The following is a 13,307-nucleotide window of genomic DNA, read 5'->3' as shown; positions in this document are numbered from 1 at the left end:
ATTTCTGCCGCTAGCTCCGTTCTCCGTGCCTCCTCTGTGTGTGTCAGAAGTGAAGGCAAGCAGTATGCCTATATATGGGAGACAACGTGACCAAAGAGTTGAGTGGGAAAGATAGTAATCGCCCCAGTCAAACTAGTCTAGTATGTGATCAAAGATACATAGCGGACAAGATAGCTATCTACCGTTTTACAGAGGAGAATGGCGTCATTGGTTTGAGATTTGGCATATGTTTGGGCCTTTTTTTGAAGAAATGTAAATAGTATGTGCTTTATGAGTTACAATGTTTATTATGTTTATTTTTTGCATATAGGAGAACTGTTTTAGACAACACAAATGCTTATGTAGCATTGCTGTGGGTGTAATATCATTATTGTGTTGATTATTGGCATAAACAAATGTCATGAGGGCCAAAGCGTCTGGACTTTCTTTGAAAAAATGTATGTATTTTGTCAACTGTATAAGTTATGTTTATTTCTTCAGTGTGACTCCCAAGACACATGAGAAGTGTTTTAGAGAGGAGATTAGCTAAGGTTTCAGTGCTCTGTCTGTGATATCAATACATATCTGTGAGATTCATGTTCCGTTTTATTTATTTATTTGTCTCTAAGGTCCTACAACCATTTTTAACATTCAAGTAACCTCACTGCAACCCAAATATTCTAATAACCCAGTTTGTCCTGAAAAAAATGTTCATATCTTGACTGTAGGCAAAAGGGTTGATGTTTTACATGGTTTTTATAAGATAAATCCAGACGGACAACGAACTGTAAAAATGACCTTAGGGTTCAGGGGGTTAAAGAATGTCAATACACCAGAGCATGTTTTTCTCCCATTCTGGAAGGCTGTGTGGATTAGCCAGCCCGGTCTGGCAAAGTGAGACTAGGCAGCGTTAAATGTTTTATTTAGCTTGAAAGGAGACATGTAATGAAAAGACTTTTTTAGAGATCTGTGATCTTTTTAGCTTATTTTAAATTCATAAATATCTGACTGTATGCTTATTTTTCTTTTAGGTTTGTTGAATGTAAAGATTGTGGACGGAAGATGCACCAGATATGCGTCTTACACTACGAGGTCATTTGGCCATCTGGGTGAGATGTCAGCTTGTACTTTAAGTAGATTTACATAATTGTTTTTGCATATTTTGTCTGTTAATTCTAGCAAAGTCTAATATCTCTCTCTTTCCAGATTCATCTGTGACAATTGTTTAAAGAAGAGTGCAAAAACACGGAAGGAAAACAAGTTCTCTGCAAAACGTTAGTTCAATTCTCAACATTTGAGTTTAAAATATCAGGTCCTTGAATCAGCTTTCTTTGTGATGTCTTGTGCACTGTTCAAAGTATCAACAGATTATTGCAGTTTTGTCTCTCAAACAATGAAGACAGAAGATAATATAAACCTCCTCCCCATGCACATGGGCTGCATATGTCTGTTTCTGTAGCTTTCCTGCAGTGGCAGCCTTGTTTTTTTTTTTATGTGACCTTGTGGTCTCAGATATTTTTCTTTGGTGTTTGTAGCCCTGGAGAACAATACTAACCTCTATGGCATGTGGTGCTAACAGATTTTGCAGGTTCTTTAAGTACCCCAAAAAAAAGAATTGCCCTTTTTTTTTAAAAACATTTCTCTTGTGTTTTTGTACACTTAAGGGCTGCAATCAACACGATTGGGAATGTACATAGAGGACCGTGTGAATAAATACTTGAAGAGACAGAACCACCCAGAGGCCGGAGAGGTGTTTGTGCGAGTGGTGGCGAGCTCCGACAAAACCGTGGAAGTTAAACCAGGCATGAAAGCCAGGTGAGAGAATCACTGACAGAAAGACAGGAGAACTAGGTGTATGTAATGTATAATTTGGTATGTTAAAAACCCCATAGCACTCTCCCTCTTTTTTGAGAGGGCTAGAGGTGGGGGACAGAGGATGTTTAGAGGGTTGCAGCAGTCTACAGTTGATTGCACATACTGAGGATATACAGAATTTGAAAGCAGGGAGCTTGAGAATTAAGTTTTCTAGTCATAAATCAGAAATAAATATGCTGCTGGCCCTACGTATCCAATCATCCATGCCCGTAACGTTAACGGGGTTAGCTTCTATTTCGGGGGAAAGGGGCTTGGCGTTCTCCTTTACCTTGTTAAGGTGAGCTAGGTTAGCCTCCTTGTGTTTGTTTCTAAAATGTAGGCTACTTTCAAATTCGTGGGATGTTTCCCTGTAATAAAATGTTCACATATTTTACCACCTTACAATCAAAGGCACTGGCTTTTATCTGACACAGTCATAATCAAACAGGACTCTGCCGCTTTCTTCTGACTTTCGGTACCGCCATGAGGCCAGGTTGAGGGGCACGGACTGTTTGTTGTTGTTGTCGGAATTTCTGGGTTCCCAGTCAGAAACTATAGTAAGATATAACATTATTTGCTGTATGAAAGACATTGACAAAGACGAAAACTAAGGAAATTTACTCGATAATTTTAACCAGATTTTTTTTGGCACCTATAGTACATTGCGCATCACTACAAGCCTGTAAACATAGAGGCCTCAGTGAAGAGAAGGGAAAGCATTGCTGCGCTTTGAGCGCTTTAAAGAACTTTTTATACGTTCTGTTTAAAACTCACAGAAGAAAGTAGTAGCGTTTGTAATGCATTCGGTTCGTAAAATTAAATTAGAACCAGTCATTTAAAAAAACTAAAAGATCTTTTTAAAAATCAAATTCAATTAAAAATTGTGAACAGGGTGAATCGAGATTAATAAGAACAATTAATCGTGAAGGCCTAACACTTGATCTTTAACTATTCTACCATTTTTTACCACAAATTAATATAAAAATAGACGCCATAGAAAAATCCATGTTGTGAATGGGTATCAAACACTTTTGACATTTGGAGATTAGTGCAAAAAATGCATTTTTTGGCGATTGGATTGAGAGCACTTATGTTCTTGGAAACTGGTCTAAAACCCCCTTACGGTCAAAATACCTAAGAAAGCCATACTTCCTCTAAATGTCCTAAGTTTCAAGTTTGTGGTTTGTAAAGTTGCATGGGGCTGTGATTATCCTTGAGCATCCTAGAACAGGTAATTTTATACAGTGACACAAGTTTCAGAAATGGTCTCACTAAATTGAAATGGCTACTGTGGGCTACAATCATCACATAGGAATACAATTTTCATTGAATTCACTAGAGTCTCTTTCTATTCACAATACTGCATGTGAAAAACTGCATGGTTTTGCCCCAAAATGCATGGGAGTAGCGCATAATTTTGGCATTTCTGTAAAGGTGAGACTTTTGGGTACACATATCACGTATTTTCATTCTTCATTCCAATATTCATCTTGAGGTGATGGGACCCTTTGGAAATAGCCATGCTGGGGTTCCCCTCGCTAAATCTTAGCCTAACTTGGGAGCATTATTCAGCCACCTTACTGACAAGGTCGCATGACATGGCACCATTGATTTTAACATCTAGTTTCATATGATACCAATATCTTCAAATCTGAGCACGCTACAGCCTCTGAAAGACCAAAAGTCAGCCAGGCACATCTAAACTAAATCAACAAAAATGACCTTGAACAAATATATAAACAACCAAAGAGCCAACAATCAAGATGAGGGTAAGCCATAATGTTGTAGACAACCAAATACCTGTCTCCCCCCCTCGCTGACTTGCAGATACACTGGCACAGCTCTCATTTGTCTGGAGTATATTTTATGTTGTCCCTGACGCACAAAGCTGAATGCCCTCTATAAAGCGTTTTATACCCACTTAAGAGGGATAGTGGAATCGGCATGTTTGACAAGATGGAGTGCACACCCTCTCTGATTACCTCAGAAGTTTGTTCACTGTTTCATCACACACGATCAAAGTCTACTCGTCCCATCCGCGCAGGGAGGAGGGCCTTGTCCAATAACCTGTTATCTTCAATTTGTCTGATTTAAGGCTGTTTGCTTTTTATTGACTCAAGGCCGCTTGACTTGAATTGTGCCATTATGATCCCGAGTGTCTAAAAGCAGCGTCACACAAGGCAATTTCTTGGGCAGCTTGTGACTCTTCTTTCCTAGAAGCCTTTATTATAGTCACAATAATAAAATAAACTAAGGCTTTTTAAACTGTTGACGTGAAACATGTATGTACTGTATTCTTATTGAACTATGGAATACGTTTAAGATTTTAAGGGTTTACGATGTTTTAGGGGCAACATACCTTTACACCCTGCGCAAATAAGAGAAACCGTCATATATAATTTACAGCTTGACACAGTCTGCACCTTTTGTGTTATGGGGTGTTGTGTTCGGAGCAGACCTTCCTAACGTTATGCCATGTTTCTGCTAGCAATAATTCCAAGACCGACTACAGATCACATATAATATCAGATTTTTCTTTAATACCACAGGTTTGTAGACACGGGTGAAATGCCTGAGACCTTTCCCTACAGAACCAAAGCACTTTTTGCCTTTGAGGAAATTGATGGCGTGGATGTGTGCTTCTTTGGCATGCACGTGCAGGAGTACGGCTCTGAGTGCCCATTCCCCAACACTAGGTATGTACTACATTGCAATAAACGACTGGCACTTCAGGTGCTTTTTATGGATAAAATTGACCAATTCCCCCCCTTCACCTCTGCAGACGGGTCTACATATCATACCTTGACAGTATTCACTTCTTCAGACCTCGGGCTCTACGAACAGCAGTGTACCATGAGATCCTCATCGGCTATCTAGAATATGTTAAGAAACTCGGGTAAGCCTTGCTCTAATACTTGTTCTATGCCTCCCCTTTTGAAAGACAGAGGGAAGAGTCTCTGGAGTGAACTTCGTGGTGGAATTTAGTTCTAAGAAAGCAGATGTCCTAACTTACATATCGTCTCTTTGGTCTTATTTCTGGTCTGTGTATACCCACAGGTATGCCCAGGGCCACATCTGGGCATGTCCTCCGAGTGAAGGAGACGACTACATCTTCCACTGCCATCCTCCTGACCAGAAGATCCCCAAGCCTAAGAGGCTGCAGGAGTGGTACAGGAAAATGTTGGACAAAGCATTTGCCGAGAGGATTCTGCATGACTACAAGGTAAAGATATTTTCTGACACAAGTCGTACAACTATATATGCAGTTGTAATATTTAGAACAACGGACACATTTACATGTGCATGCAAAACGTTGATTGATTTGTAAATGGAGACTAGTGTTGTCTAGTTATGTTTTGATTTGCTGTGACCCTTGTCCCATTTCCTCGTAGAATTCTAAATAAGTAGCTGGTAGTCTGAACACTTCTGCTACTTTGTCGATATAAACAGGCAAACACATTAAACATGTACATGCTCAATATGTTAGATTACTAAAAACATGTCAGAAGCATCTTGAATAGCTTGAATCATTTGTGTTTTTGTCCTCCTCTCAGGACATCTGTAAACAGGCGACAGAGGACCGTCTGACCAGCGCTAATGAGCTGCCGTACTTTGAAGGCGACTTCTGGCCCAATGTGCTGGAGGAGAGCATCAAGGAGCTGGAGCAGGAGGAGGAGGAGAGGAAGAAGGAGGAGAATACAGCTGCCTCTGAAACTCCAGAGGTGCGAACATTGTGGCATGGTTTGGTGATGTGGTATTAGCAAAGTTATAGACATACAACTCCAGTTTGTAGTCATGTTTTAATTGCCTTTGACAGCAGTTTAGCACTTCAAGCGTCTATAGATTAATGTTCGTTCATATACCAATATCATTATTAACACATTTTAAATATAATTTGATGAATGTTAATAATGTTTTAATGAGAAGTTGAACAACAAAGAGTAACATAGTGTAACTAAAGTGCTCATGGCATTTTGATGATTCCAAAATCCTCACTGTTATGAGTACTAACTTGATGGTTGGAGAGATTCTGTTAAAAAAACAATATAGTGAAAATATGTAAAAATGTAATAAACTTAGTTTTCTGTCATTGTGTATCCCCCACAGGGTACACCAAGTGACAGCAAAAACGCTAAGAAGAAGAACAACAAGAAAACCAGTAAAAACAAGAGCAGCGTGAGCCGAGCAAATAAGAAGAAGCCTGGGATGCCGAATGTAGCCAATGATCTGTCCCAGAAGCTATACGCTACCATGGAGAAGCACAAAGAGGTCTATTTCTATTTGATATTAAGCAGTTTTAATGATAAGCAGGCAATTGAAGAACATTTGTGTATTTGATAGTGAATAAAATGTATGTTCTTTCTATTTAACTTAATGGCACGTCCTCTCTAAATGTAGTAATTTAGTACGTAAATATGTTTTAATACCAGTTTCAGATTTGCTTGTGCTTTTCTAATTCTCAATTCGGTATGTTTTTTTCTCTGTCTTCTGAAGGTGTTCTTTGTGATCCACCTCCACTCCGGTCCCATGGCCAACGCCCTGCCGCCCATCGTTGACCCTGACCCCATGCTCTCCTGTGACCTGATGGATGGCCGCGATGCCTTCCTGACTCTGGCCAGGGACAAACACTGGGAGTTCAGCTCCCTCAGGAGGTGCAAGTGGAGCACCATGTGCATGCTGGTTGAGCTGCACAACCAGGGACAGGACCGCTTTGTCTACACTTGCAACGAGTGCAAACACCACGTGGAGACACGCTGGCACTGCACTGTGTGCGAGGTAAGTTACTACTATTAGTATGCGGTTGGGTTTTGACACTGGAATCACTCCTATGTGTGTGTGAAACTGTAGAATCAAGAATCTCACAGTATAAGATAATACAAATGAAAGTCTGTCTGTAGTATTACAGATGAGGATAAATTGTAACAATATATATGTACTACATCAAATACTAATATTCTTAACAGCAAGAGTACATTTTTTAAACTTTGGACAGAACAGTTTTTCAGACTTTGTAATTATGTGTCCCCATCTGCCCTTTCCTGCAGGACTTTGATCTGTGCATTAATTGTTATAACGTGAAGGGCCACGAGCACCAGATGGTGAAATGGGGCCTTGGCCTAGACGATGACAGCAACAGCCAGAGTGGAGAGGCCTCCAAGAGCCCACAGGAGAGCCGGCGCTTAAGTATCCAACGCTGCATCCAGTCCCTGGTCCATGCTTGTCAGTGTCGCAATGCCAACTGCTCTCTGCCGTCCTGCCAGAAGATGAAGCGAGTGGTGCAACACACCAAGGGCTGCAAGCGCAAAACCAATGGTGGCTGCCCTGTATGCAAGCAACTTATCGCTTTATGCTGTTACCACGCAAAGCACTGTCAGGAGAACAAGTGTCCTGTCCCGTTCTGCCTGAACATCAAGCACAAGCTTCGCCAGCAGCAGCTGCAGCACAGGCTCCAGCAGGCCCAACTGATGAGGAGAAGAATGGCCACCATGCAAGGCAGAACCATGCCGCTACCGTCCCCACCGCCCTCAGCTGCTCCCAGCACTCCCACTTCTCATGCCCAGCCTAACACTCCACAGACGCCCCAGCAGCCGCTCTCCAACCAGCCACAGACCCCCAACTCAGCAGGCGTCATGTCTCCCTCTTTTCCCAACGCACCTCGCAATGGCCTGCCTCAAACACCAGTGTCCCAGGGCAAGCCCGGGCCCCAGGCTTCCCCTCTACACCAGCAGCAGTCCCCTCTCCCCCAGCCGCCCCAGCCACCTCAGCAGCAGCAGCCTCCCCTTGCTGCAGTCAAGATGGCACGGCACATCGAGATGATGGCACAGGCCCAGCAGAACCAGCAGAACTACCGGGTCAACATGAATGGCTTACCCATGAACCCGCAGCAGCCACAGCAACGTATGACTGGACCAATGCAGCCACCCATGCAGATGGTGCCAGGGCCCCGGGGACCACAGGTCATGCAACCGGCCATGCCCACAGGTCAGTGGCCTGGAGCTGCAGGGCAGATGCTGACAGCTCAGACTCAACAACCAGGCCTTGTCCCAGGCCAGACCCCCCAGCAGGCCATGACCATGCAGCGGGCCATGATGGCCCCAGGGCAACAACCTCAGCAGGGCCAGAGGCTGCTGATTCCACAACAGCCTGGTACCCGGCCACAAACAACCCAGAGACCTGGGGCTATTGCACCCAACGCCCTGCAGGACCTCCTACGCACCCTCAAGTCTCCCAGCTCGCCCCAGCAGCAGCAGCAGGTCCTCAACATCCTCAAATCAAACCCTCAGCTAATGGCTGCTTTCATCAAACAGCGAACAGCAAAGTACCATGCAAACCAGCCTCAGCAAGCAGGTCAGCAACCGCAACCCGGCATTCCCACAATGCAGGCCATGTCCATGCCAGGAGGTGCAGTGCAGAGGCCCGGGATGCCCCCACAGCAGCCTCAGCAGCCACCTTCGCAGGGCATGGCTGCATTAGGGGCTCCAGGGCAGCTGATAAATCCAGCACACAACACCAACCCCCGGATCCAGGAGCTATACAGTCTGCAGCTCTTAAGACATCAGCAGCAGCAGCAACAACAACAAGGGGTGATGCCTCAGGGCCATCCTGGCCAGTTCCCTGCTCAGGCGCAGGGTACAGCAGCAACGTATTCCCAGCTCCGCATGCAGCAGCAGCAGATAGCCATGCAGGCGGGTTCAGGAGTTGCTGGGGGACCCATGGGCCAGATCGCACCCATGGCTCAGATGGCCCAGCCCAACATGGGGATGGACTCCACCAAGAACTTACTGCATCAACGAATGCTCCAACAGCAGCAGCAACATCCCCAGACGCAGCAGGCCGTCCTCAAGCAGCAGATGGGCTCTCCTGCCCAGCCCAGCCCCATGAGCCCCCAGGCCCACCTGCTGGCTGGCCAGCCCCAGGGTGGAGCCCACCTCCCCGGCCAGCCCACACTAGCAAATGCACTCAACAACCAAGTCCGGTCCCCCGTGCCAGTCCAGTCCTCCTGTCTGCCCTCGCAACAGCAGCCCCAGCAGCAGCGGCCACATTCCAGTCCCTCGCCGCAGGTCCAGAGCCAGCCCCAGCCCTCGCCGCAGCACCCACACCCACCCCACTCGGGTTCCCCCCACCCGGGACTTGGGGGCCCGCTGTCAGGGTCCATGGAGCAGGGACATTTGGGGACACCAGAACAAAGCGCCATGCTACCGCAGCTTAACACGCCCAACAGAGGGGGGCTGAACAGTGACTTGGGGATGGTGGGAGATGCTACAGGGGACACTCTGGAGAAGTTTGTGGAAGGATTGTAGCATTTCTGCTTGGAACTAAATAACCCAATCTCTCTCCCAGGGACCCATCCTCCCACCTCTATTCCTCCTACTTTCCCCTCGGAGTCTTTATCTTGTTAGAGGGCTTTGTTTGTTCTTTTGTTTTTTGTACTGACATGTAAAAAGTTTCAACTGTTGTAAAAAGAAAAAAGAAACTTTGGTTGAAAAAACAAAAAAATCAACACTTGTAGGGAATGTAATTGTTTCCTAAAAGTTGCTTCGTAAATGAAATTTAAATCACAAAGAATATATTTTTTGGTTGAGACCAAATGTGTTCAATACTCAATTTGTTTTTGGTATGGTTTCATGCCTTTTTCGTTCCCTTTTTTCTCAAAGAAAATGTACAATTGCATTATATTATTCATATCTTTTTATTTTGTACCTTTGGAAAAGAAACTTAAAGCATTTTGTGTTGAAACTGTAAAATAATTTGTGTGGGAATTGGGCCAGGTTTTTGTTCTCTTCTCAAGCTGTCATTCCTGGCTGTCATTGTAATCTAGTGTTGTACTGGGTGTACTATTACTCCAAGACGATGCGTTCAGGGACCGTTCCCCTCTTTGTGTATATGAAGAGCACTCAGTTGTATTGAAATAGGACATGGACCGCAGCAGTTGTGTATACACAGGCATGTATACAGGCACACATGAAGACACTGACAAAAACCCTCACAATCACTAAAGTAATTACAGCTCCAACTGGTATCACAAACACAGACACCAAGGACTGCAGTCTACATCTCTATGGCTTGGAATTTGCAAAATTCGTCTTGCAGGTGTAGATCATTGTTGCTTTGACATTAAAAATAATTTGTCATACTTTTTTGTCAGACAAATATTGTAGAGTGTGAGAAAGAGACCAGCCCCCTAAGCTGAATGATCACCGGTTGTTTGTAGGCCACATCTCTGACGCCCCATCCTCTAAATTTTACACTAAGCGGTGTGCTATCTTGGGATGAAGGGCACATTTGAGATTCACCCTAAGGAAAACTAAATGTTGTTATCCCTCGTTCCTCTGTAACAAAAACTTGAATTTGGGGGGGATTTACTTTTTCTCCTATTGTAAATCAAGTTATAAGCAAAATACTATAAATATAAAGAACAGAGAATGACATCACTGTATAAACTGGTTAAAAGACTCATTTCTTACTTATATACCATATTGTTAAATAAACTGTGTGCAGCAGAAGAACTCCAGTACTCTGTTGACTAAATAATGAGGCATCTCTCCTGTGTACTACTTTCTGTGAATTTGTTTTTTTAAAGCTCAGCATTGTTTCATTGTCCAGTCAGTATTCATTTTGTGTTTAAAAATAAGTTATTGTGGTCAGGAAAGTGACTGTATGACTGCTTGAAGTCTTGTCCTTTTTTTTTTGCCCTAAATGAAACAATTTCATTTTATATTCCTATAACTTTATTGTGCATCTAAATTTCTGCTAGTATGGTGTAGGACAATTGATGCAGCATTTTTATTTAGAGATCACAAACTGATAAAGGTTACTAGTAACCCTTTTATTAGCAGTGATGTGGTGGAGGGTAAACATCTTAACGGTTACCTTTATCTGATAGTCACTCGCTTCTATTGTAAAGCATAAATAAATCACCAGGTAAAGGCCTAGAAGCCAGTCAAGTTAGACTGGCTGGTAGCAACGGAACAACTGATTTCAAACCTACTGTATCTTGAGCCTTTTGAAAGTAATTATAAGTGATTGGAAAACGTTTACTTAAAATACACTAAATTTTCCAGTTATCAAAGTGTAAGGGAAATAAGTTCAAGTAAGGGTGGGCGATATGGAGAAAATCAAATATCACCATATTTTGGACCAAATATCTCTATCGTTACCGCAACGATATTGTAGTGTTGACTATTGGTGCTTTCACATAATATTTACACAATGAGATTTTTGATAAATTATCAGTAATGTGGATAGAATAACTGAGTGGGTAAAAGCAAATAGAACAGTTACAACAATCTGGTGGTTCAGAAAATTACATAACTTTACCATAATTGAACCTTTAAAACCAGGAAAAGACACCACTTATGCCACGATACGATATCTAGTCTCATCTCATTATCGATATATGATATATTGCCCCGCTCTAAGTTCAAGTCATATAATTCAGTCCTAACCTCAAATTTAAGCACAAAATGTTTCTATAAAAGTACTGTTTTATGAGAAATATGTATTGCTCAATTCCTGTCTGGATATGAGGCTCATAAATACCTTTTAGACAACAAAAGTTAAAGGATGTCAGCAGGATGGAAGTTTGTAAGTGTATGTATCTATATACTTCTATCTGTATTAATCTCATTTTAGTCAGACATTGCCAATACCCTAAAATTAGGAAATATGAGAAATTGGTTATAAGAGTCTGAGTAAAGTTAGCAGACATACTCCCTGTTCCTACATATCTTGAGATGGTGTGCGACACAAAGAAGTTAAGGCAGTATTCTATTTCTCAAAATAATGGCTCGTCTTTTCTCAGAGGACTTAATATTTACAACCTCTCAGATCATAAAGGGACTATAATTTAGTGCTTTTACAAAACATGTACACGGTTAAAACAGAGCTGTGCATCAGGAAAAATATGGATAATTGTGGGTTAAAGACACTGGCAGGTGCCTCAGTCACAAACATTTCTCACAGAAGCGAACATGTACATCGAGTTATGTGCATGGAAGTAGTGTAATTACTTAACATGGTGCTATCGATTCTTAAGGCATTTATAAATGATTCTTAGAACAATATCAGCATATTTCCGTATATTAAAGTATTACTTTTTATTACATGTTTTTATTACGCTATGACACCTATGATATAAAGAAATCCAGGGATATTATATCATGCATGCTGTATACTCCGGTACAGTAGGTGGCAGTATGCACATTGTAAGTAACGTTGCAACCCGCATTAAAACCGGAAAAAGATGATCGCTTTTGAAATGATAACAAACCCTACTGGCCTTTTGGCTGTTTTATTAACCATATAATTGATACATAATGCTGAATGTATTTTAAAATCAACGAAATTCGCCATTGTGACAGAGTCGTGAATAAGCAACAATGAAGCGGAAAGCTAAAAGCTGAATTCATCAAACCTGGGTGAGGATAACATTAGCATCACCTGCTATCGTTGGCTAGCTAACGTTAACTGCTTTCTGTCTAACTAATATGTCAACGTACGTAGCTACGCTTTCAAACATTATTTGTCGGTGGGGTTTATCCCGAATACAACATAATTTGTCACTGAACTGTTTATCTGTCCCAGGGACTCTTATTGGTCCCTAAAACCAAACTTTGGACACCAATTGCTCCAACTTTAACCAGCTCTCTTTACAGGCTGGTTGTTACAGCTGGGGACATGCTGGGACATGCTTGGCTTTTTAATGTGAGACAAAGTGCAGCGTCATGGATGACTCGGACCAGGATTTTGTAGCTCTCTGTTCAAAGCTGCTAAAACGAGTCCGCAAGAAACCAACTGAGTCCAGACAGGCGCGGAAAGCAGAGAATCAGCCCTCCAGTCAGGCAAGCGATGGAGACAGAAGAAAAAACAAAAGAACTGCATACGCTGGGTCTGCGTGTGCTGGGACCCAGCCTGTTTGTACTGGCGCAGATGCAGATGATCGTGTGGTCTGTGGAGGGACAGGACATGATTCAGGAGATGCCGAGTCGTCCGCTACGCCAGCAGCAGCAGGACCGAGTGTGGAGAGGGGTTTGGCGGCGAAAGACAAAGTACTGCACAGGATGCAGCAGTTCAAGAGAGCCAGTCCACAGAGAATGGTGCACAAGGACAAGAGCAGGACAACAAGGCATGAGAACGACTGTGTCCCTCCTCCGCCTCTGACACACAGACAAGGTGATGATGCTCTTAGCACAGGTTGTTAGTATGCAGCACTGTTGCCATGTGAACAGAGGGAATACAGATGTGGTTTTCTCTCTCTGCTTTTTCAAGGTTTTTTAAAATGTCATTATCATTCATGGCTGAGTTAATACAAGTTGCTTTGGTGGAAGGTGGGGGTGTGGCCTTGACCAACTGCCACTTGAAAGCCATGATGTCTCTCTCTCATGGGTGGGCCAAATTATCTGGACAGGCAAAGCAGAGAAAGGGGTGGTAAACTTTCCCCTTATGACCTCATAAGGGGAAGATTCCAGATTGGC

General features: G+C 42.9%; 2 protein-coding genes across 3 annotated transcripts in view; both read left to right on the top strand.

The window, feature by feature from the left end:
• The window catches only part of crebbpa (CREB binding lysine acetyltransferase a), a 54,462-nt gene extending 44,094 nt beyond the window's left edge, over positions 1-10,368 (top strand). For both annotated transcript variants that reach the window (XM_032543560.1, XM_032543551.1), the window contains 10 exons: positions 1,011-1,088; positions 1,186-1,253; positions 1,644-1,794; positions 4,383-4,529; positions 4,616-4,729; positions 4,891-5,056; positions 5,388-5,555; positions 5,941-6,102; positions 6,328-6,609; positions 6,879-10,368. In XM_032543560.1, the coding sequence (XP_032399451.1) occupies positions 1,011-1,088; positions 1,186-1,253; positions 1,644-1,794; positions 4,383-4,529; positions 4,616-4,729; positions 4,891-5,056; positions 5,388-5,555; positions 5,941-6,102; positions 6,328-6,609; positions 6,879-9,134 (3,592 nt within the window). In that variant the 3' untranslated portion in view covers positions 9,135-10,368. The remainder of the gene's footprint in view (positions 1-1,010; positions 1,089-1,185; positions 1,254-1,643; positions 1,795-4,382; positions 4,530-4,615; positions 4,730-4,890; positions 5,057-5,387; positions 5,556-5,940; positions 6,103-6,327; positions 6,610-6,878) is intronic.
• A 1,643-nt stretch (positions 10,369-12,011) lies between these two features.
• Positions 12,012-13,307, top strand: part of slx4 (SLX4 structure-specific endonuclease subunit homolog (S. cerevisiae)) — a 12,128-nt gene continuing 10,832 nt past the window's right edge. The window contains exons 1-2 of the mRNA XM_032535783.1: positions 12,012-12,251; positions 12,489-13,005. Of these exons, the coding sequence (XP_032391674.1) occupies positions 12,558-13,005 (448 nt within the window). The 5' untranslated portion in view covers positions 12,012-12,251; positions 12,489-12,557. The remainder of the gene's footprint in view (positions 12,252-12,488; positions 13,006-13,307) is intronic.

The sequence above is a fragment of the Etheostoma spectabile genome, chromosome 2 (genome assembly GCF_008692095.1).
Source record: "Etheostoma spectabile isolate EspeVRDwgs_2016 chromosome 2, UIUC_Espe_1.0, whole genome shotgun sequence".
Taxonomy (NCBI): domain Eukaryota; kingdom Metazoa; phylum Chordata; class Actinopteri; order Perciformes; family Percidae; genus Etheostoma; species Etheostoma spectabile.
This window is presented reverse-complemented; position numbering and strand designations above follow the sequence as displayed.